This window comes from Herpailurus yagouaroundi, unplaced genomic scaffold (assembly GCF_014898765.1).
Source record: "Herpailurus yagouaroundi ecotype Mexico unplaced genomic scaffold, PumYag 195, whole genome shotgun sequence".
Classification (NCBI taxonomy): Eukaryota; Metazoa; Chordata; class Mammalia; order Carnivora; family Felidae; genus Herpailurus; species Herpailurus yagouaroundi.
Window position 1 is genome coordinate 11,684,038 of NW_024412426.1, and position 24,880 is coordinate 11,708,917.

Consider the following 24,880-nt stretch of genomic DNA (forward strand, 5'->3'; position numbering starts at 1 on the left):
TTGTTTAGCCTAGTGAGATGAAATTTGCAAAAGGTAACTGAATAATGAGGAAGAGCTAATATAATTTATTCCCCACTGTAATTTATTCCACATTCTTAAGCAGGCGGGCCCTGGACACACTGCCTTTTTGCTCCGTCATTCTCCTGCTATGTGATAGGGGCCATTAAACTAGGTAAGAAGATGAATTGCTAGAGATGATTATGCATGCCTTCAGCAGCCCATGAAATGTACCTGAGAACAATAAAGATTTCTGATGACCTGTCAGGGAGATGCTTATGCAAATCAGAACATCATGATTATACTTCTGCTTGTTCATCTAAAGGCTATCATGATATATAGATAGAAAAACTTCCCTTGCTCAGTAGCATCACAAATAAGAAGCTAGTTTCAGATTAGGATATGCTAGAAATGAAAATTCATGGCCAAGTGCCTAATTCGGCTATAAAAGAAGACAATAATGGACACAGGATCAGCATCCAAGTTTATTTCCTTTGGAAACAATAATTTCATCAGATGACACTTCTTACTGCTCTTCTGAAATTATAGTATTTGGCACTAAAAAATATGTGCAATCCTCAGAAGTAAAATATGTTATAAATATATGTCATCAGCATCTTTCTGCTCTTAATAAATGATACTTCTTTGTTTAATTTTTTTTAATGTTTACTTATTTTTGAGAGAGAGAGACAGAGACAGAGCGTGAGCAGGAGAGGGGCAGAGAGAGAGGGAGACACAGAATCCGAAGCAGCTCGAACCCACGAGCCATGAGATCATGACCTCAGTTGAAGCTGGACACTCAACCGACTGAGCCACTCAGGCACCCCAACAAGTGATACTTCTGACCTGAACTCAACAACTTTTAAGGTGTCCATGAAAATTAAGACAAAAAGGGGTAACTGAGGTGAAGCCCAAAGCAAACTCCTTTTGAGAGCAGCCTCCTCTTCTTGTGGCTCTACAGTGACATGATAACAGCAGGGCTCTGGCTCCAGGGATAACTCCATCCACTAAATGTTAGTAATTTGACCTAAGCACAGATTTACTCTTCCTGAGCCTCAGTCTTGCTGTCTGCAAAATGAGCACGATAATAGTACCTATCTCAGGAATTACTGTGTGGATTTAAATGAGGTAACATATACAATTCTTAAGTGCCTGGCAGGTAATTAAAGGCCTCATTTAACAAATAGCAGTTATGATTATGATTATGAATCCATCTGCCTATTTGATATCTCCACTTGAATCTCAAACTTAGCATGTCCAAGATGAACTCTTCATTGTCACCCTCACATGTGTTCCCCCAGTCTTCCCTGTTGCAAATAGTGGCAATTCCATTCTTTCTGTTGCTCAGGTCAGAAATCCTGGAGTCATCCTTCAAGCCACTTTTCTCCTCCTATCCCACAGCAAATCCTGTCAGCTCTGCCATTCAAAATGTATTTGTAACCCAAACACTTCTCACTACCTCCAGACCTCTAGCCCTAGCCACCCCTGACCTGGATTATATAGCTCTAACTTCTTAACTGACTTCCTGCTCCCTCCCTTGTTCCTCTTGCAGTCTGTCTACACAGCAGTCAGAGAAATCAGATTATGTCACTCCTCTGCTCAAAACCCCCATGGTGTCTCTTCTCACTCAGAGTAAAAGCCCAGTTCCTTACGGTGGCCTATAAATCCCTCCGTGATGTGACCCCTCTTATCTCCCTGCCCCTCCTCTTCTCATAATATCCATTACTCACTCCTCTCTAACCACACTGGCTTTCTGCTGTTCCTAAGACAAGACAAGCTCCTTTCCAAATTCAGAGGCTTTGGATTTGCTATTTCCTCTGCCTGGGAGGTACTTCCCCTAAGTACTCCTATCTGGGACTTCATTCAAAAGGTAGAGAGGGCTTAGGGGCACCTGGATGGCTCAGTCTCTTGAGCGTCTGACTTTGGCTCAGGTCATGATCTCATGGTTCTCGTGAGTTCGAGCCCCACATGGGGCTTGCTGCTTGTCAGTGCAAAGCCCACTTTGGATCCTCTGTCTCCTCTCTCTTTGCCCGTTCCCCACCCCACCTCACCCTCGCCCCCACCGGCTCACGTGCGCTCTCTCAAAAATAAATCAAACACTAAAAAACACTTCCATGCCCTTATGTTTCTTCATAATATTCATTACCACATCCTATCTCACTATTTACTTACTATTTACTGTATTCCCCCCGACCCGACCTCCATGATGAAGTCTCTGGAGAGCAGTTTACTCTGTTTTATCTCAGTTCATAGAACAGTGAGTATCCTCTTTGATGACTAGAAAGAAAAACATGCAACGAATGCCTCACTATAAGAAGTGGATGTATTACATGAGGTTTTATAAATCTATCCTAAGTAGGATTCTCTGGAGAGACTTCATCAATTAAATGACTTGCTTCACTAATGAGAAGACTGAGGCCTAACCACAAGCCCAAAGTCACATGGTAAGTGTTAGAATCAGGACTCAAATAAGTTCTGCACCATTTCAAATACTTGTGCCTAAAGTCCCTGCTTTCTATTGAGTTTGGAGCATGCGGTAGGCTCCATACCATAAATTTTAAAAACTGGATAGAAGTTCAGTTCTGGTTCCAACTGGTTGACTGAGGATAGTTTTGTTTTGTTTTTTTTTTTTTTAATTTTTTTTTTTCAACGTTTATTTATTTTTGGGACAGAGAGAGACAGAGCATGAACGGGGGAGGGGCAGAGAGAGAGGGAGACACAGAATCGGAAACTGGCTCCAGGCTCTGAGCCATCCACCCAGAGCCCGACGCGGGGCTCGAACTCACGGACCGCGAGATCGTGACTTGGCTGAAGTCGGACGCTCAACCGACTGCGCCACCCAGGCGCCCCAGAGGATAGTTTTTTTTTTACTTAAAAATTTTTTTTGAATGTTTATTTTTGAGAAAGAGAGTTGGGGGAGGGGCAGAGAGCGAGAGTGAGACACAGAATCCGAAGCAGGCGTCAGGGTCTGAGCTGTCAGCACAAAGTCTGACGCAAGGCTTGAACTCACAAATGGCAAGATCATGACTTGAGCTGAAGTCGGACGCTTAACTGAGCCACCCATGCGCTCTGACTGAAAATCCAGACAGAAGAGATTTTATTTGATGTTCAGTTTACTTAAAATGTTTTACTTTGATTTTAGAATGAATAAAGTATACAATTGTAAATGCTAAAACACCTAACCATTGTGAGAAGACTTGTTCCTATCTCAGTTTTCAGTACTTTACAAAAATTAGCAAAATGAACCCTTACGACCTGGGGTGGTACCCTTATCCATTTTACAGTGGAAGAAACCAAGTTTCAGATGACTGGCAAAAGGTTGCACAGTTAGCAAGTGACGGGGCTTCTTGTGTTGACTGCCTGCAGGGCTAATGTTCTACTGAGTGAAGAAAACTGCACAGTTAGCATTTCATAATGTTTTGTAAAGATTTATCTGCTCTGTACGTTCGTTTTGTCTGCTTTTCTGAAAATGGAACACATGCATATTATATAAAAATATCATTTTGAAAGTTTTTATCACAAACCTTAATCGGTCATACTCATTTGCAAAAGACATCATATGTATATATTTGTCCTTTTAACGAACAATGGAAGGTTAAAAAAAAAATCTCTGGAGAACTGCAGAGCTTGGCTATCAACACATCCCAGGGCATCACATATTTTCATAAAAACCATATGGAGACAAGCAAGGGTTTGTGCTCCCTCTCTCAGACATCCACTGATGTCAACAGCTGTGGTGATCCTAAACAAAGCAAAGTAGTTGGTTATGGTATGCCTCAAGACTTTCTCATGAAAGTGCCAAATAACGATATTAACGAGAAGAAATGTCAAAACATGAAACACGTTGGTAAGAAGATCACCAAAGTTACCATGGATCAGGATGCAGTCCTTATGGCTCCTCTTGGAACTTAGAATTCTAGAGACCACTGGAAACGTAGGGAAATGCAAGTGCAAAGAAACATGGGACAACCCAGAGTGTAGGTGGCATATCATCTTTATCAGAGAGTGCTGAGTAAGGTAACTACATTATTTCAATTTCAGCAAATTATATGATTCAAGAAGCACCTGTATTATTTAAAATTCCTAAGAGGAGGGGCGCCTGGGTGGCTCAGTCGGTTAAGCGTCCGACTTCAGCTCAGATTACGATCTCACGGTCTGTGAGTTCGAGCCCCGCGTCGGGCTCTGGGCTGATGGCCCAGAGCCTGGAGCCTGCTTCCGATTCTGTGTCTCCCTCTCTCTCTGCTCCTCCCCCGTTCATGCTCTGTCTCTCTCTGTCTCAAAAATACATAAACGTTAAAATTCCTAAGAGGAATTGGCAATACGTTATTTAAGGCAAGCATTTTTTTTTTTAATTCTAAACTCATCTTAAATATTACTTAAAGACACAATGGCCCAAATGTAATCCCACGAAAAGTGGTGCATTACAGAGGGAGAATGAGTTGGAGGGAGAAAAACCTGTGGAAAGGAATATTCGAGAACAAAAAGGTCTGTAAATATTCCAGACATCCTCATAAAGTTGTCGGTAGGGTCCATTATAGCAGCAAAGAAGAGAAGATGGAAGAAAGGAAAAGGAAGTCCATCATTTTTTTCTTTTTAATTGCTATCCACTCTGCCATCGCCTGGCTGGAAGAAAGGGGTGGTGTATTAAGAATACTAAGTTTCCACAAGTTTCCATCCCTTTAAGACAAAATCCCGAGGACATAAGAATTAACATTTCTTTATGAGCTTAAACTATTCAACAGAGGGAAATGTGGAGACCAGAAACAAAGAGAATGACCTCAGGGCTTCTTTTTTCTGGGATCCCGAAGGAGTCAATTTCCGGCCAGTGTGTCTGCTCACCTGCGCCTGCAATTCTTCAGTAGCAAGGGAAAGCTACACTTAAGTTTTAAACCTAAGGCTGAATAATACATCAGATGAAGAAAAGACTTGCCATTGTTAGCGTTTGTTTGTTTTTGTTTTTGTTTTTGGTATAACTCTGAATTAGAGCATCTTCTGGTTTAGACTGAAAACTTCAAGCTCGGAGATTTTTGATTTGGTTTGGTTTGGTTGGAATACCATAGCTTATGAAGAGAGCTCTGTGCCAGGAACGTGGAGATCTGTGTTCCCATCCTATATCTGCCGTTACTAGCCTTGCAGGCAGGAGCCACTCACTCGGTCTCTCTGATTACAATAAAGGGGTTGGATTAGATAGCTATCCGAAGGTCCCTTGCAGCTCTGTGAATCTTCTATGAATTTTTATTCAAAAGCAGGAGTCTGTAAGAAATATCATGTGAGCCACAGATGTGAGCCTCATATAATTTTTTTTAATGTTTTGTTTATTTTTGAGAGACACAGAGAGAGACAGAGCGTGAGCGGGGGAGGGGTAGCGGGAGGGGCAGAATCTGAAGCAGGCTCCAAACTCTCAGCTGTCAGCACAGAGCCAGACACAGAGGTCAAACCATCAGATAATGACCCCAGTGGAAGTCAGACACAACCCACTGAGCCACCCAGGCGCCCCGAGCCTCATGTAATTTTAACTTTTCTAGTAGCACATTAAAAAATTTGTAAAGAGATTACACTGATTTTAAATTATCTTATTTACATTTAATGTATTTATATATTTATTTCGCCATTAAGACCTAAATATTATCGCTTCAGTATACAATTGCCATTAAATAATATTTAAAAAAAAATTTTTTTTCAACGTTTATTTATTTTTGGGACAGAGAGAGACAGAGCATGAACGGGGGAGGGGCAGAGAGAGAGGGAGACACAGAATCGGAAACAGGCTCCAGGCTCTGAGCCATCAGCCCAGAGCCTGACGCGGGGCTCGAACTCCCGGACCCCGAGATCGTGACCTGGCTGAAGTCGAACGCTTAACCGACTGCGCCACCCAGGCGCCCCGCCATTAAATAATATTGATGAGATATTTTGCATTCTTTTCTTTGCAGACTTCTTTGCATTCTTTTCTTTGAAGACTACTAAGCCTTCAAAACTCAATGTGTATTTTATGCTTGCATCACATCTTAGTTTGGATGAGCCACATTTCAAGCGCGCAATAGTCAAGTTTAGAAGGCTTGAACTTTTCTTACCTAAAAATTAACATACAGCCTGCCTTTCAAGTGGGACTACATTTAAAGTAGAAAAGCTATTCATTAAGATGTAAGGGTGATGTTGAGGGGATGTAAGGGAAGAGGTGATCATAAAAGGGGTATGACTTCTGATAGAAATTGCCAAATGAAGAGATACAGAAGGAAGCTGTGTCATGTGGAAGGTTGGAAAGTTGGACAGAGATGATGTGTGCACCTCCAGGCTTGGACGATAAAACGTTTGCCCCTAGTCTGCCACTGACCCTCTTATCTGCAAACATAAGCAGAGTATCTAATTAAGGTCTTTGTCCCCACCCCCAAAAATAATGGAGCCCCATCAGGGGTTCCTAATCTGGGGTCTGTGGACCTTTATGGAATCTGCAGATGGAATTCAGGGGTCCAAAAGTTGAATGGGGGGGCTATAACATATTTATTTTTATTAAACTTCCAACTCAAATTCAGCATTTCCTTCAATTATGAATGGAGACAACAGACCGGTAGAATTTACCGGTACTTGTGACATTTTTTTCCTGTTTTACTTCCGTTACAGATTTCTTTAAAAAAATTTTTTAATTCCAGCTAGGTAACATCACAGCATAATATCAGTTTCAGGTGTACAATATAGTAATCAAGACTTCCATACATCACCCTGTGCTCATCACAAGTGCACTGCTCAATTCCCATCACCTGTTTCACACATCCCCCCACCCCACCCCTCTGGTAACTTGTGACTTTATCATCCATAGATATCACAGATGTTTTCACAGCACATTTTATTAGCTGCCCATCTTAGGATAGCACTTCATCAAAGTAACAGCAGTTATTAGGCCCACCATGAGACTTTGCCACTGAATGTATTAGTAAAGAAGCACATGTTTATTATATCACCGATTTTTAATATATTTTGATATCTGCATTTCTTTTATTTTTAAAATTTATTTGAGAGAGAGACAGAGAAGGAGCTTGAGTGGAGAAGAGGGAGAGAGAGAGAGAGAGAGAGAGAGAGACAGACAGACAGACAGACAGAGAGAGAATCCCAAGCAGGCTCCTCACCAGCAGTTTAGAGCCCGATGTGGGGATTGAACCCACGAACCATGAGATCATGACCTGAGCTGAAGTTGGACACTTAACCGACTGAGCCACCCAGGCGCCCCGATATCTGCATTTCAGAAAAATTGGTTTCTTTTGTAATTCTGTGTATTTTTGTTTTCACTTAAAAAATGTCACTCTGAGAAGGGATCCATAGATTTCATCAGACTGCTAAAGGGGTCCGTGCCACAATGCCCTAGATGGAAAGAGTATGGGTTCCTGAATGACCCACTCCCCTTCTCTATCCCACATGGAATCACATTGGATTGTGTAATGACTGGAATATACATCATTATCACGTCGAGCCATGGAGATTGGGGGGGGGGGCAGGTATTAGTTTCAGCAGTTAAGCCCACTCTGCACTAATGTATAACTGAAATCTGACTTCAGGCCCTGACAATGGAGTATGAATATAACTAGATTCCATATACTGAAGAGAAGGGCACTGGCAGTGATGTGCTGATAAACTGATCTAAGAACAAAAAACAAAACAAAACAAAAAACCCATCCAGCATGGCTGATTTCAAGCTACCAACATGACATCACTGAACTCTGAGTAAGGAGGGGATGCCCAGATTCAGCCAGTCAGTGTGAGCCAGCTCCGGCACACCACTGGGACTCCTCTCCCATGACAGATCCTAGAAAGGTGTCTTGCTTTGTCTTCCCTTGGTTTGAGGGGAGGGGTGTGTGTGTGTGTGTGTGTGTGTGTGTGTGTGTGGAATTTTGAGACTAGTTGTTGAAAGGCTCCTATGGAAACCATTGTGTCTGACTCTTTCGTAATGAATAAAGAATACCTTAGATGCAGTAATTTGTGAATTCAAAATGCTGTTGAAAAGAATCTAATTAGTACTAATTATAATACTAGAGTGTCCCAACAAATTATAATGCCATTGCTTCTGTAGAGGCATTTTGTGTTTAAACACTTTAAACATTAATTAATCCTCAGAACAAATGTGTGAGACAGGTATTATATGGCAGTGTCTGAAAGCCAATTATTTACTCTGGGAAGGCCTGGTACCCTAACTGATAGTAAAAACAAATTAGCATACGTGTAGGATTGGGAAATCCAAGAATTAAATCACCTTCATTTATGACCTCCTTTTATCTTACTGGCCATTACTGCTGGGCATTTTACACATGGGAAACTGAAGGCAGCCAGCGGACACATCCAAAATCTTCAGAGAATCCAACTTCAGATTCGACAAGTCCTCAGGAGAGGATCATGCCTGTTTTTAAAATGTGAAAGCTCCATTTATGAGTCTTTTGAGCCTTGTTTCCCAAATATTAATATTTTCTTTAATAATGAAGAAGTTGCCTAAGGTACCATTTTATTTAAAGTTAATTACAAGTGACCTACTATTCCTGCTTCTACATAAGCTCCACATTATGTTTTGCTAACATTTAGATGAATTTTAATTTCTGGACTATGCTATGTATAATCTTATCCACTGGAAGTACTCACTTCGAAAACTAGTCATTTAGAATTAAGATATGGAATCAAGGGTTTAGTAAATGTTTCAGTTTCTACCGAGAAATAAACTACCAGTTTAGCTCATTTAAAGTGGACAAGACACTATTCAAAGCCTATCAAGTCAGCACTCCTTTCCATTAAAGAAAAAGCTTTGTGGGGGCACCTGGATGGCTTAGTCAGTTAAGTGTAGGACTCTTGGTTTCGGCTCAGGTCATGATCTCGTGGTTCGTGGGTTCAAGTCCTGTATCAGGCTCTGCGCTGGCAGTGCGGAACCTCCTTGGGATTCTCTCTCTCTTCTCTCCGCCTCTCACTCTCTCTCTCAAAATAAATAAATAAACTTAAAACAAAAACAATTTTTTTTAAGCTTTGTGGACAAGATCTGGAATTTCTGGAAGAACATTTGGCATCCTATTACCTTTTTTCTGAGACATTCACTTGCCGGGCACATAGCAGACACTCAATAAATGTTCGTGTTTACAGTTCTTTTTATCATTATCATTCCTCAGACCAGGAGTTACCATTTTTAGTTAAGAATCAACATCCCAGTTGACAGGCACAGGTCTTAGCCATGCTCTATAATTCTTACTTACTTTAAGTAGCACGTTTCAATTAATGTCACTGATTAATTACTTTCCAACAAAAACATTTTAAATATTTATACTACAGATATTACACATTTGCTATTATTGCTAATAAAATTTATCTTCATTCCAACTCCAAGCCTGTGTCTGTTTTGCTCAGGCATATCAGGCATATTTGCTTCAGGCATATCTATCTAACTCATTCAAGCATGACTTACATAGGAAATAATTTTTTAAACAAACATGTTTAATCCAAACTGGGGGGGGGGGGCGCAACCCTCTGAATTCTTGGGAGCTAATTATAGAAATTGTCAATTGCCCTGTGTGAGCCCCAGAAGTAATGGCACATGTCCACTACTAACAGTGCCCTTTTTGAAAGAATAGCCATAATTTCCCTTCGTTTCTGAGTTGACCCCTGCTCATCTGTCCAGGACCCAACCCAACCCCATGTCAGCAGCTCCTCATGCCGATCTGCAATCTGCTCCTCTCCCAGGTCGACTGGGAGTGTTGGTAGCAGATAGTTCAGCTACATGTTTCAACAGATGTCCCAACAGACTTCAAAAACATAGTAGTCATATTGCTCTTTCCTAAAGACTGGAGACAAGAATCATTTTTTATATCTTCTATTTCCCTTCTCATCATGTTCATGTTTTCCTCTGCTTTAGCATATGGAACATATTTATAAAAGCCGTCTCAACATCCTTGTCTTCTGATTTCATCATGTCTACAATTCCGAAGTCAGTTTCTATTGATGGATTTTTTTTCCCTTAGAGTCATGGATATTTTTATTTGCCTGGTAATTCTTGATTGGATGCTGGATATTGTGAATTTTGCATTGTTGAATGTGTATTTTTTTCCAATAAAATAACTATGACAAATTCTTTATTCATCAACCAACCCTTACAGAAAATATGAGAACTCACATTGCATGAAACAGAGTCACTGAGATGAATAAAGGAATCCTTAGTGATCACCTATTCCTTAGTCAACTTTAAAGTTCCCACACTGAGATGATACCAATCCAGACACCAGCACAGAAAAATACTTCAATTGGAGTTCTCATCAGAAGACTCCAACTAGAAACAACTATGTATCTCTATTCCTTTTAAGTTTTTATTTTAATTCCAGTTAGTTAACATACAGTGTGATATTAGTTTCAGGTGCACAATATAGTGATTCAACAATTCCATACTTTACTGGTGCTCATCATGACAAGTGTAACTCCTTAATCCCCATCACCTATTTAACCCATCCTTCCTCCCCGCCCCCACTCTGGTAACCATCAGTCTGTTCTGTATAATTAAGAGTCTGTTTCTTGATTTCTTTCTCTCTCTCTTTTTCCTCTTTTGCTCACTTGTTTTATGAATGTGTATTTTTTTTTGTATTTTTATAAAGAATGTTGAACTTTGTTTAGGCATGCAGTTAAGTTACTTAGGATCAGTTTGATCCTTCTGAGGTTTGCTTTTACATTTATTATTAATGCAGGTCCAAATCAGTCTTGCAGGGTAACTTCTGCTCGCTACTACTGAAGACTCTGTACCCTATGCGTCTTCCTATTTTTGTGGGACTTCTGTGAGTCACATATTAAGGTTTTTGGATTGACCTTTTAATTTTTTTAAGTTTATTTATTTTGAGAGAGAGAGAGAGAGACCATGGGAGGGGCAGAGAGAGATGGAGAGAGAGAATCCCAAGCAGGCTCCACACTGTCAGAACAGAGCCTGATGTGAGGCTTAAACCCACAAATTGTGAGACCATGACCTGAGCCAAAATCAAGAGTCAGATGCTTAACTGACTGAGCCACCCAGGCACCCAGACCCTTTAAGTATTTTTTTTTAATATTGTCATCATTTGATCTTTTTGTTCTATTTTCTGCAAGATTCCCTCAACTTTTTTTTCCAAAGCAACATCTGGGTTTTTAAAAATTCTGATCATCAGATTTGTAATTTCCAAGAGCTATTTCTTATATAGTACTTTCATTTCTTCATTGCATCTTAAACTTGTTTTGTAAACTCAACACTTACCTTATTTTTTAGGATATTCATTGAAATTTTTAAATTTTTTCAACTTTCATTCATTTATTAAGCAAATAATTATTGATAATAAACTATGTGCCAGATGTTGATGCATTTGCTGAGAATAGAGCAGTGAATGAAAACAGAGGCCCTGATTTCAGGGAGCTTACATTGTAGTGATGGCAGTCAGTTAGTAATAAGCGCTGTGCGGAATCCCCTCCCATCAAACTCTTCTCCCTCTTGCTTGCTACACTCCAGTCATTCCACCTGTTCTTCAGGACCTTCAAGTTCCTTCTCCTCCATCCCCTTCTATATACCATTCTCTCTACTGAAAATATTCTCCCCCTGGTTCTTCACGTGAATAGTAACTTATTACCCTCCTGAGCACCATATCTTAAGCATATCTCATCTCCTTGCCCTATCAGTGCCATTAGTTTTCTGTCCCAGTACCCTTTTAATTCCCTTCATGATATTTATCAAAACTCATAATGTTGGTTATCTGTCTAATAGCCATTCATGCTTATTCCTTGGTAACTGAACATGATTTTGATCAGTTATCCAAGATCCTCCCTATAGCCATGTGCTTCAGAGAAGTTTGACTCTAGCCCTGGTCCAGGGGTGAATCTGGATGAGTCTAACCAAATCATGATAATTCCATACACTTGTCAGTGATGGCTTAGGAAGGATTGTGTGACCCAAATTCTGATCAGTGGAATATATAAAGGAGTCTCCTAGTAAGCCATCTGGGAAAGGTTTGCTCATATAAAGAAATTCACAGAATAGATAGTCCTCTTTTTAGTCTATTGATTTACCTAAGAATGTGATACTTTCTGATGCTCTGGTCATCTTTTAACCATAAGGAGAACTAGTGCACAGAGAGTAGAAAGATACAAACAAGCTGACTTTTGGTGATACCACTGATCCACTAAATTAATATGTTGTCATTCTTTATGTTTCCATGAGCTCTTAAGGCATCTACTAGATAATGAGTCTCAAACACCAGAGAGACATCAATATAAGGACCAATGTATTAAATAATACTTACTTGTAAAACAAGAGTAAATGAGAAAACAGAACATAATACTTATATATCTGACATAGTAAAATAAAATTGGAGGAGAATTTGGGTAGCATATACAAAAACTGTGTTACTACTTCTTAAAACAATTTGTTCAATTGTTTTCTACAATCATAACTGGTGGTGGTAGTATTTGTGTTGTCTGAGGTTATTGTTTGTATTAGGGGGAATGCATCAAATGAAAATTTGGGGATATTTAATTCTATAATCTTGTGATAGAATTGAGAACCAAGGAAAAGAATAGATAGAAAGGTAATGTAGAAAACACTTTTTCCTAGTTCTATTCACTAAATAGGCACAGAAACAATGGCCAACCTGTCATTGCAATGAGCTTTCCTAGGCCCAAACTGTCATCTTGAAATACCATTTCCCACTAAAATAAATCAGGCTTCTTATAGATATTGCATATTCCAGGTACAGGGTAGGATATAAACAGGATGAGCTTAGAACATCTTGATCTACCAGATGGCAAGGAAGCTATTAAATACTACTAGGGTAATTTCAAAAGGATTCAGGAGCCAACTTGAAGAGGTTTTCATTCCCAATGATGGGAAATTCAAGCTTCAATAAGGATAAGAATTACAATGGAATTCATGAGTTCACAATAATATATATTTTTTTACTTTAGAGAGCGCAGGGGGGAGAGAGGCAGAGGGAGAGAGAGGGTCTTAAGGAGCCTCCACACTCAGCACAGAGCCTGGTGCAGGGCTCAATCCTAAAATCCTGAGATCATAACCTGAGCTGAAATTAATATTTTTCTAAATTAACTGATCACTGAGGTGCCCGGGAGGCTCAGTCAGTTGAGTGTCCAACTCTTGGTTTCAGCTCAGGTAATGATCCCAAGGTCATGAAATCAAGCCTCGCGACAGGATCTGGGCTGACAGTATGAAGCCTGCTTAAGATTCTCTCTCCCTCTGTCTCTCTCTCCTGCTCTCTCTGTCTCTCTCCTTCTCAAATAAATAAAATGAAAAAATTTTTTAAATAAATTAATTGATCATCTTTGGGGAATGACAGGAAAACAATAAATTATCTTGAAAATGGTAAATAAAAGGGATTAAGTTTTTATCCTGCCTTTCCTATACAAACTATAACAAGGGGTAACAAAACTGTAGATTACAAAAAGTACCATTCTATAAAATGATTCCAGCTAATATATGAGAACAAAATGACATAATTAGCATATAACAATTTTTCAAACCCCAGTGAATTCATGGGATCTGGCAATGAGCATCAATGGTTGCTAGCATCACAAGAAGAGACAACCAGATGTTATATACCTCCAAATGAAGACCACAGCACAACCCATAGTCTTGACAAAAGTCTTTACTCTGAGTCTGATCAAGTCTCACTATCACTCTGTCAATGTGTACAAAATCTAGAAGAAACGTGTTGACCTGCACCAGGAGCAAATTCCAGACCGTAGAAAACTCTACATTTCAAATAGCCTGGATCCTCCTACAGATAATTTGCAAGTAAAAAAGTTATAAGGGAAACCTGCAGATTAAAAGAGGTATTTTTAAGTGGCCAGGACTAAACTATAGAGTTTTAAAAGGCATTGTGGGGTGATAAAACTGTAAGGAAATGTAAGGAAGTCATTACTCTAAAGTCTAGGATTAGTGGTGTGGTACGTAGTCTATTATGGAAGTAATTCTCTGATGAAGCACAACTCATGTTATTCATGACTTTGTGGAGTCCCCTCCTCTTTAATCTGGGCTAGTCCCAAAACTTGCTTTAACCAATAGAATGTAGCAGAGTAATCCCATGCCATTCCAGTCCAAAGCCTTAAGAAGCTTTTTCAGCTTCTAGAAGCCGTAGCACTCTTGAAAACCCTGACCCACCATTTAAAAAGCTCAGTACCTTAGTGGCACCTGGGTGGCTCAGTTGGTTAAGAGTCTGGCTTCAGCTCAGGTCATGATCTTGTGGTTTGTGACTTCGAGCCCGGCATCAGGCTCTGTGCTGACAGCTTGCTCAGAGCCTGGAGCCTGCTTTAGATTATGTCTCCCTTTCTTTCTGCCCCTCCCCCGCTCACACTCTGTCTCTGTCTCTCTCAAAAATAAATATTACCAAAAAAAACAAAAACACAAAAAAAAAACCCCACCTCAGTACCCTACAGGACAGACCATGTAGAAAGGCCACTTAGGGGCGCCTGGGTGGCGCAGTCAGTTAAGCGCCCGACTTCAGCCAGGTCACGACCCCGCGGTCCGTGAGTTCGAGCCCCGCGTCGGGCTCTGGGCTGATGGCTCAGAGCCTGGAGCCTGTTTCCGATTCTGTGTCTCCCTCTCTCTCTGCCCCTCCCCCGTTCATGCTCTGTCTCTCTCTGTCCCAAAAATAAATAAAGGTTGAAAAAAAAATTAAAAAAAAAAAAAAAGAAAGGCCACTTAGAGAGAAAGAAAGCCTTCCCATTTGAGTCTGGCCACCAGCCCATCCACCAACTGAATGCAGTCACAGGAATGACCACTTGTAAAATATAAGATGTACAACCACCCAGTTGAAGCCAGGGCAGATAGCAGAAGTGTGAGCAAATTAACCGTTGTTTAAAGAGCCAGTATCTCTTGGGGGTAGTTTGTTAGGCAGTAATAGAGAACTGAAAATAGTGGTCACTGTGGGAGAAAACAAAGTGATTTAGGATTGGGATGGAGTATGTGGAAGCCTCTGAAATGGCTAGTGAAGTTCTTTCCATTTCTTGACCTAGGTGATGGCCACATGGATATTTGCCTTAAAGTGATTCACTATACTATACATTTGTTTTGTGTGATTTTCTGAGCTTGTGTTTTATGTTAAAATAAAATAAAATAAATAAAATAAAAAAATAAATATCTTTACAAGAAAAAAGAAAATCCAAACCCACATGGTTTGGCACAGAGATATTTACTCTTCTTCCAAAATTCCTTCAGACTATGGACTTTTTAAAAATTGCTTAGGAGCTCCTAGTTAAAACTCTTAATATATTCTTATCCTACAGACATAAACATCTAAATAATAGCAAGCACAGAAATATAAATTTCTTTGGGTCCCAGACCTTGCAATTTGCAAAACTGAATTAATTGCTTTCATATCTCTAAATCTTTTCTCCTCGGAGTGAGAAAAACTATGTATACAAAACTATGTATACTATGTATACAAAGAAGAAGAAGAAGAAGAAGAAGCAGCACTTTTATAAGCTGGCCTGCACTTTCTTATTGGCAGCAACTTGCTAGTCTCTTTTTAAAATGAATTTTAAATCTCAAATCTCAAAAATAAATAGACGTTAAAAAAAATAATAAATAAGGGGCGCCTGGGTGGTGCAGTCGGTTAAGCGTCCGACTTCAGCCAGGTCACGATCTCGCGGTCTGTGAGTTCGCACCCCGCGTCGGGCTCTGGGCTGATGGCTCAGAGCCTGGAGCCTGTTTCCGATTCTGTGTCTCCCTCTCTCTCTCTGCCCCTCGCCCGTTCATGCTCTGTCTCTCTCTGTCCCAAAAATAAATAAATGTTGAAAAAAAAATTAAAAAAAAAAATAAATAAATGAATTTTCCAGTTTCAAAGGAGAAAATCTGTATTGCACTTGTGTGTGTGTGTGTGTGTGTGTGTGTGTGTGTGTGTGTTTTAGTTTGGAACTGTTAGAACTTTAGCCCTTGTGTCCTATGTTTTTCTAAAGTGCTATAAACAGACTGTAGCATATGAATTCTGTTTTTTATTCTTTTGTCTTTACTTCTGACTTCATTTTACATTTACCAGTGCACATTGCTGCATGTACCTTTCTTCTTAGAATGATGTCACCTAGCTTTGCTGACAAAAAAAAAAAAATTAAATTAAATTAAAATATCTGGGGCACCTGGGTGGCTCAGTCAGTTGAACATCCAATTCTTGATTTTGGCTCAGGTCATGATCTCACCATTTGTCAGGGTCTGCCCTGACAGCGTGGAACCAGTTTGGGATTCTCTCTCTCTCTACCTCTGTCCCTCCTCCTCATGAGTATCCATGCTCTCTCAAACTAAACATTTTTTTTAATTAAAAAAAAATAAAACCATAAAATACCTAGGAATAAATTTAACCAAAGAGGTGAAAAATCTATACACTGAATACTATAGAACGATTATGAAATAAATTGAAGAAGACACAAAAACATGGAAAAAGATTCCATGCTCCTGGATAGGAAGAACAAATATTGTTAAAATGTTGATACTACCCAAAGCAATCTAAATATTCAATGCAATCCCTATCAAAGTAACACCAGCATTCTTCACAGAGCTAAAACAAATAATCCTAAAATTGGTATGGAACCAGAAAAGACCCCGAATAGCCAAAGCGATCTTGAAAAACAAAACCAAAGCAGGAGGCATCACAATCTCATACTTCAAGCTATACTACAAAGCTGTCATCATCAAGACAGTATGGTACTGGCACAAGAACAGACACATCAATGGAACAGAATAGAGAACCCAGAAATGGGCCCACAAACGTATGGCCAACTAATCTTTGACAAAGCAGAAAAGAATATCCAATGGAATAAAGACAGTCTCTTCAGCAAGTAGTGCTGGGAAAACTGGACAGCAACATGCATAAGAATGAACCTGGACCACTTTCTTACACCAGACACAAAAATAAACTCAAAATGGATGAAAGACCTCAATATAAGACAGGAAGCCATCAAAATTCTCAAGGAGAAAGCAGGCAAAAACCTCTTTGATCTTGGCCGCAGCAACTTCTTACTCAACACATCTCTGGAGGCAAGGGAAACAAAAGCAAAAATGAACTACTGGGACCTCATCAAAATAAAAAGCTTCTGCACCGTGAAGGAAACAATCAGCAAAACTAAAAGGCAACCGACAGAATGGGAGAAGATATTTGCAAACGACATATCAGATAAAGGGTTAGTATCCAAAATCTATAAAGAACTTCTCAAACTCAACACCCCAAAAACAAATAATCCAGTGAAGAAATGGGCAAAAGACATGAAATAGACACTTCTCCAAAGAAGACATCCAGATGGCCAATTGACACATGAAAAAATGCTCCACATCACTCATCATCAGGGAAATACAAATCAAAACCACAATGAGATACCACCTGACACCTGTCAGAATGGCTAACATTAGCAACTCAGGCAACAACAGATGTTGGCGAGGATGCGGAGAAAGAGGATCTCTTTTGCATTGTTGGTGGGAATGCAAGCTGGTGCAGTCATTCTGGAAAACAGTATGGAGATTCCTCAAAAACTAAAAATAGAACTATCCTACGACCCAGCAATTGCCCTACTAGGCATTTATCCAAGGAATACAGGTGTGCTGTTTCGAAGGGACACATGCACCCCCATGTTTATAGCAGCACTATCAACAATAGCCAAAGTATGCAAAGAGCCCAAATGTCCAAAGATGGATGAATGGATAAAGAAGATGTGATATATATACATACAATGGAGTATTACTCGGCAATCAAAAAGAATGAAATCTTGCCATTTGCAACTACATGGATGGAACTGGAGGGGATTATGCTAAGTGAAATTAGTCAGAGAAAGACAAAAAGCATATGACTTCACTCATATGAGGACTTTAAGAGACAAAACAGATGAACATAAGGGAAGGGAAAGAAAAATAGTATAAAAACAGGGAGGGGGACAAAACAGAAGAGACTCATAAATATGGAGAACAAACTGAGGGTTAATGGAGGGCGTGTGGGAGGGGGGATGGGCTAAATGGGTAAGGGGCACTAAGGAATCTACTCCTGAAATCATTGTTGCACTATATGCTAACTAATTTGGATGTAAATTTTAAAAAATAAAATACAATAAATAAATAAATAAATAAATAAATAAATAATCTGATTAGGAGATTAAAATTCACTGCCATAATTCACACTGAGTATTTTGTGAAATTTTCATGGTACATTTATTTTAATTGGATTAGAAACCATTATAAATTGAGCTCTGGCTGTTGCACTTTCTACCTGGGAACCCAGTTCAGAATTTCCCAAAGATTACAATAGAGTATAACTACAATCAATCAGTTCAGTAGTCCAGCAAAAATAAATAAAACAATAAAAAGAAACACCATTGTCATTTTAGTAATTACCATTACTACAGCACCATTGACGGTGTAGTCCTCTCACTGCCAGTGTCCATAGAAAAAAAGAAATGTTTCATTGACACCAGATCTTGATTCAGTGTTTGACTCTATGAGGTTCATCAAGGCATGAATTGGAGCCCAGGAGGGAAGGTCACTGTTTCTTCCACAAAAATAGGAGAATATGTTAATTTGTCTCAGTCTAGTGTTTATTTTTGATGACTTTAAGAAACTGTCAATTCATACTAAAGAAAGACTAAAGGTAGTAGAAAGTTATTGTTGCCACTAGAAATTACCAATTGGCAATAGTTTTCCTAATTAGAAACTCCTTCTAGCTTTGTCAGTAGGTTGGCATTCATTTGGCATGATTTTTTTGTCAAAATATAATGTGATCAGCATATGTTTTTGTGTTATTTACACTGGGCACCCTCTCCTTCTTTCTCCCATCCCTGCTATTCCCACCTGGGCAGCTGTAATTCCACACTTCCCAGGAGAATCCATTCCCTTCTACAAATTAAGAACTAACACCGATACTAATGGCAGAATCTTTGCTGACTTCCTACTTTCTTCTGATTAACTTTTCTTAAAGGGACTCAATAAGGCAGCACTTAGTGTGCTGGTTATGACATTTGGGGGCACAAGTACTAGAGACAATCAGAGTAAGATGTGTCTGTGGAATATAGTAATACAGATAACACTGGCTTAAATAAGATAGAACTTTATTTCTCTCTTATGAAGGCTCAGTGCTGGTATGGAGGTTCTACCACGTGAACCTAGGCTCCTTCTGTCCACTGACTCCATGCTGCATGAACTCCTTCTTAAAAGGACACCTCATAGTGAAAGACGCTGTTCCAGCCACCATCACCATCTAGCCAATAGTATGAAGGAAAGGACACAGAAGGGCACACTCTTTCTCTTTAAAGTTACTTTCTGGAAAGAGCATACAACATGTCTACCTATACCCCTTACCAAAACTCAGTTACATGACCCCATCTAGTTGAAAAGACGCCTGGGAAATATTTTTACTCTGGAAGTTCACATGGCCAGCTAACATTTAGAAGTTCTAAAGAACTTCTAGAAGTTTTTTTTTTTTTAAGTCTATTTATTTTGAGAGAGAGCAGGGGCTCATGGGCAGGGGAGGTGCAGAGAGAGAGGAAGAGAGAGAGAATCCCAAGCAGGCTCTGCACTGTTAGTGGGGGAACCCAATGTGGGGCTGGACATGGTGCTCCACGTGGGGCTCCATGTGGAGCTCGAACTCACGAACCATAAGATCATGACCCGAGCCCAAATCAAGAGCCAGTCGCTTAACCAACCAAGTCACCCAGGCACCCTATAGAGGTTCTATTATTTTTAAAAGTAAGGAAGGGGCACCTGCCTGGCTCAGCTGGAGGAGCATGCGACTCTTGATCTCAGAGTCATGAGTTCAAGCCCAACATTGGGTGTAGAGATTACTTAAGTAAATAAAAACTTTAAAAAAAAAAAAAGGGAAGAATGATATTGGGGGATAACCAGCACTCTCTACCACCCCTACTCAAAGAGGATTTAGTATATTACACAACAAAAAGTACGCACGAGTAGGACAGAGAGGCGATCAGCAAGGTGTGCCCAGGCTCTAGCTTCTCTTCTCTGAGACTACGTTGGCCTGGCAGTGCCCCAATGGTGGCTATGTCTTTGAGCTAGCTCCCTTCCCACTTAGTTCCAGGCATCACATTCAAACGCAACAAAGTCCAAAAGAAGAAGGAAAGGAAGAATATGTCTCAACCCTTTGTCTCCTTTTAAAAAGGGAAGAAAACTTTCTTAGAAACAGCCAGTCAACCTCCCTTCAAGCCTCACTGGCCACACTGCATCAGAATCCCATGCCGCATATAATCACTGGCAAGGAGAACACAGCACCGTGATAGGCACGGGCCAATCTGCACCCACCCCTCAAAAGCCGTAAGTGGGGCTAGCCTCTCTGTAACACATGGCTTTACAGAAGGGACATTCAGTCCTCAAATAAAAGTGCGGTTCTGTTTGAAAGAGGAATGGGGAAAAGATGTTGGGTTGATGTCTAATCGTGCCTACCCACGCTCCATATCCTAATTACCCATGACAATATACTGCCATTTCTAGCGACATAAACTGGACTCTCAGATTACACTGTCATAATATCCATATAAATCAGACCAGTTCTTATGCCCGTCTCCTACCCACAAATTACGACTGAAGAACAGGCAAATGTGTAGACTAGTACTATATACATCTAGATTAAGTAGACTACCAACATGTACAGTTCTCCCTATCTTCCATTCATCCTGTCTGTGGAGACATCACTCCAGACACTGTTCTGAGCATAAATTTCATATACTGCCACCCATGTGAACCCTTATGGTACAAGTATGAGAAAATCCCCCTATGAGAAATACAAGTTGTTTTTAAGCTGAAACTCATTTTCTTTATAAGCATCAGATCACCGATAAGCATTTCACTGGAAGCCATTGGGCCCTTACAGGTTAACTGGGACTCACTCTGCAGTAAGTCTAGGAAAAGAACGGTTTTCCTGACACTTGCTGCTACCAGGCCTCCACGTGTCTGCCAGTCCCCACCGAGACCCGTGTCTCCCACAATTCTCAGCTGTGGCACTGATTTTCCAGTACTTATTCTGACTCTACGCAAGGATTTAGGAGGGAGTTTTCAGGTTCTTTTTTGTTTTGTGTTGTTTTGATTCATTAACAATCCAGTGGCGATTTTTAAAAGGAAATATAATTATTTCTCAAACAGGAAGGCATTGTGTGTTTTGAAGCTATAGTTCATTTTTGCATATCAAAGTTTAAAAAGTAAAAGGAAACGTGGCATAAAGAGAGCAAAGTGCCCTAAGTTGATCACCGGTGCCTGGATAATTTATGAGCTTTCTTTCTCATTGAAAGAAGACCCTTTTAAGTCAGTGCTAAAAGCAACACTGAGGGCTAACAGATAACACTGTCCCTATGATTACAACCTGGTCTTAGAATTATTTATTAATTGAAACATCGTATCAAGTGAAATTACTGAAAGTTTCCAGAAGCAATCCTAAAAATGTATTCTGTGCCAGGAAACATGAGTGTGGTAATGATTTTCAAAGCATCTTTAGAAATGAAGTAACTCCTCAATACTTCTGATATCCCTTCGCCTGGAAATTCACTAAATCCTAAGAAATAATGTATTTTCAAAACAACCATGTGATGAGCATCACTGTTAACACAAAGTTTCGATGCACACAAACTGAACGGCAGCTGTTAAACGATTTGTCTAAAAGCAAATGCTGATTCAGACTCATTAGCATACCAGAAGTAAGCTGCTTATAACACATACAAGATTAAGTTAACAAAACTGACTCCAAATATACTGACTAGTTATTCTCCATATGTTAGCAAAGTTTATCAAGCTTGAAGGAAAGTTATTGAATCAGCTACAGGGGCTTTCAAATCTATAATATTTCACTGGCAGCTCCTTTATGAGAAATAGGTCATAAAATTGTATTTAAACCTTACTGTCATATTTTTGATTGTTCTGCTTATAATTAAATCAAAACTTGAGAATATTTATGGGCTAAAGGATGGGCAAATCAGAGAAGATAGGACCATATGTATACATATATATATATATATATATATACACACACATATACGTGTATACATGTATACATGTATATATGTATATATGTATATAGATACATATATATGTGTGTATATATATGTATACACATATATATGTATGTATATATACACACATATGTGTGTGTATATGTGTGTATATATACACATACATATATATGTGTATACATACATATACACACATATATGTGTGTGTATATATATACACATATATATAATTTTTTTACAGGGATCTGAAGCTTCAAAACCATCAGGAAATCACAGTCTCATGACCTTCATGTGCTCATGCACTAACAATTCACAACACCATGCATTTTTCCAATGCTCTTTTCTCTTTTGGCAAGACTAGTATTCTCAAATGAGGCAACGTCTCATTTTCTCTGGAGGTATTCTAACTTTAACTCTTCTCTTCCCTCTGCCCGTACATAACTTGAAAGTGTCCTCCCAAAGAATAAGGAGATAAAATTGAACAAGACTTGTGGATGTAATGACTGTCACACACTCTGCTATAGTTTTATGCATTCAGAACATATTCATTACAAGTCCTTTCTGTGCACTAGCCGTCTCATACTTTTGTGAGGGTAATAATTTAAATTCACAATCAAATAAAAGGGTAACACATTTTCTTTTCACATGAATACAAGACTTGCACCAACTGTCATGACCATGAAGTCTTTAAGAACATTAATCCCTTACATTGCTGGACTTCCGATGATTACTGTAGATGGCCATGATTCAACTTTAGGTGTCTCTAAGCTTTGCGGTGAAAGGAAGTCTTATAAAATAAATGGCCTAAACATATTTTGCAAATAACTAAATGCAAACCCCTCCTCACTATGTTCTACTACATTGTTCTTTCAGTCCCTTACACACTGGTGAAAATAAGCACATGGCCAAATTTGTAAGACTAAGGTAGCCTTAGTTTAGCTGTTTAACTAATATAAATAAGCCATCCATCTTTCCCCCATTTTAAAGAAACTACAGCAAAGGAATACTTGACCAAGATTTATCCCCTGACAGAATGGGCTGTCGATGATCCTCTCTGCCTCCACAAGCACCAGAGCAGGAATCTGGAAAGTCAATTACATGGCTCTCAAGTGCCCTGATTTGATATCCTTTTAAAATGATTTTAAATGTTGTGGTGACTGAAAACAAATATGGAATAAGGACACTAAATAAGTGCTTTCCTATCAGGAAAGTTAAGGGGGCCAGAAAGAGAACTTAAACAGGAAGAAGTTAACCATTTCTTTACAGAATTAGGGTAAAACGTACAGTTCAATACTTAGTTTAGAAGGTATTTCTAAAGCCAGAAAAATACTAAATTCACAAGATAACTAAATAGGTAGTGGTTGTGGGCAAGGTTTGCTCTAGAATAGAGAGATGGGGTCAAATACCCCCAGGAGATAGAGTCACGATTTTCTGCAGTTTCCATTTAGTCTGGGTTTTTGTTTTGTTTTGTTTTCTAAAGTTTTTTGTTGCTGTTGTTGGGTTTGTGTATGTTGTTGTTTTGTTTTTCTGCCTCAGACTCTCCAGTGAGTCACTATGTCTGAAAGTCTCCCCAAATGAATTTCTCCCCATCTATTACTTTAGCTAACTGTTACAAAATATGCCAATGTTCCTCTTTTGTACCCCCCCCCCCTCCCCCGTCTCCGGAGAGGGAAAGAAACCGTGTAACCTGGGAGCATAATGACACGGTCCTTTCTGCCTCTGATGAAATCATCCACAAGTGATATGAAGTTCCAGTGAAGAGATGTGGCCGACGCCGCGTTTTACAAAAACAGGCCAACGTTACCAGGAGGGAAATTCTGCTGTATAGGCCGGGAATCCCCCGGGAAGTCTCCAGAAACGAGGGATATCCCCGTGGCTCTCTTTGGGCAAGTTCAGAAAGAGCCCAGAACTGAGGCGAGGGTGAGGTGTTTCTGGGCCAGGTGCTGATCAGACCCCAAGGCGGGCTGAGCGGAAAAAACGGGGTCGCGCCCCCACCCCTCGGCCTGCACCTGCCTCCCACCACCGTGCCGCGGCGCTTCCCAGAGCATCCCCCGCCGGCGGGCCCCCGGCCGAAACGCAGCCCCGCCCGAGCCCAGGCATGCGGCCCCGGAGCTGGGAGAGAGCTGGCCCCGCGAGGCGCCGTGCGCTCCCGAGGTCCCCACGCCCGCCGGTAGCGCGCCTCAGGTGGAGGGCGGGTCCGGCACCGGCTGGCGACGCGCCCTCGGGGGTCAGGGTCCGCGCGGCGGTGCAGGCCCCCCCGGGCGGGCGCCCCGCCCCCGGCAAGCCCCCCGCGCGCGCGTACCTCGGATGTAGGTGCACTTGCCCTCGTCCAGCAGGCTGGAGGCCGAGCCGCCCATGGCCGCGGTGCGCGCGATGCACCCGGGGCGACGCTGACGGCTCCCGTGGGCGCCCGCTGCTCGCTCCTGGAGGTTGCTGCGAGGGCGAACCCGGCTCTGCAGTTAAAGGACAAACTTCCTCCGAGAGGCGCCGCCTTCTGGGGCGCCTCCTCCAGGTCCGCGCGCGCCCTCTGAGGATCTGTGGGCTGGCCTGGGGGCTGTCTTCCCGCCCTGGCTTCGCTGGGGAGCTCCGAGGGGACGTCCAGTCTGGAAAGACTGCCCGCTGGTTCCTTCTCCTCGCCGGCCTTTGCTTCTTTCCCCGGGTTATGGGCAGCCGAGAAAACACCGTGGGGTGAGTGCACAATTTCCCTAGTGACTGGAAACCTCTGTGAGCTGGAACCTTCACCACTCACATGTCACGAGGTGGAATTAAAGACGTTGCTTTGCACGCCCTTTGGTACTAGAAGCAGCAGTTCGCAAGCATCACCTAAGAACTTGTTAGAGATGCAAAATTTCAGCTCCCCACCCCTGTGTACCCTCTAAACACACACACACACACACACACACACACACACACACACACACACACA

The 24,880-nt window shown here is 40.8% G+C and overlaps 1 protein-coding gene across 2 annotated transcripts in view; it reads right to left on the bottom strand.

Moving 5' to 3' along the window:
• The window catches only part of NIBAN1 (niban apoptosis regulator 1), a 156,607-nt gene extending 132,150 nt beyond the window's left edge, over nucleotides 1-24,457 (bottom strand). For both annotated transcript variants that reach the window (XM_040446584.1, XM_040446583.1), the window contains exon 1: nucleotides 24,257-24,457. In XM_040446584.1, coding sequence (XP_040302518.1) covers nucleotides 24,257-24,311 — 55 coding nt within the window. In that variant the 5' untranslated portion in view covers nucleotides 24,312-24,457. The remainder of the gene's footprint in view (nucleotides 1-24,256) is intronic.
• Nucleotides 24,458-24,880: the final 423 nt, after the last annotated feature.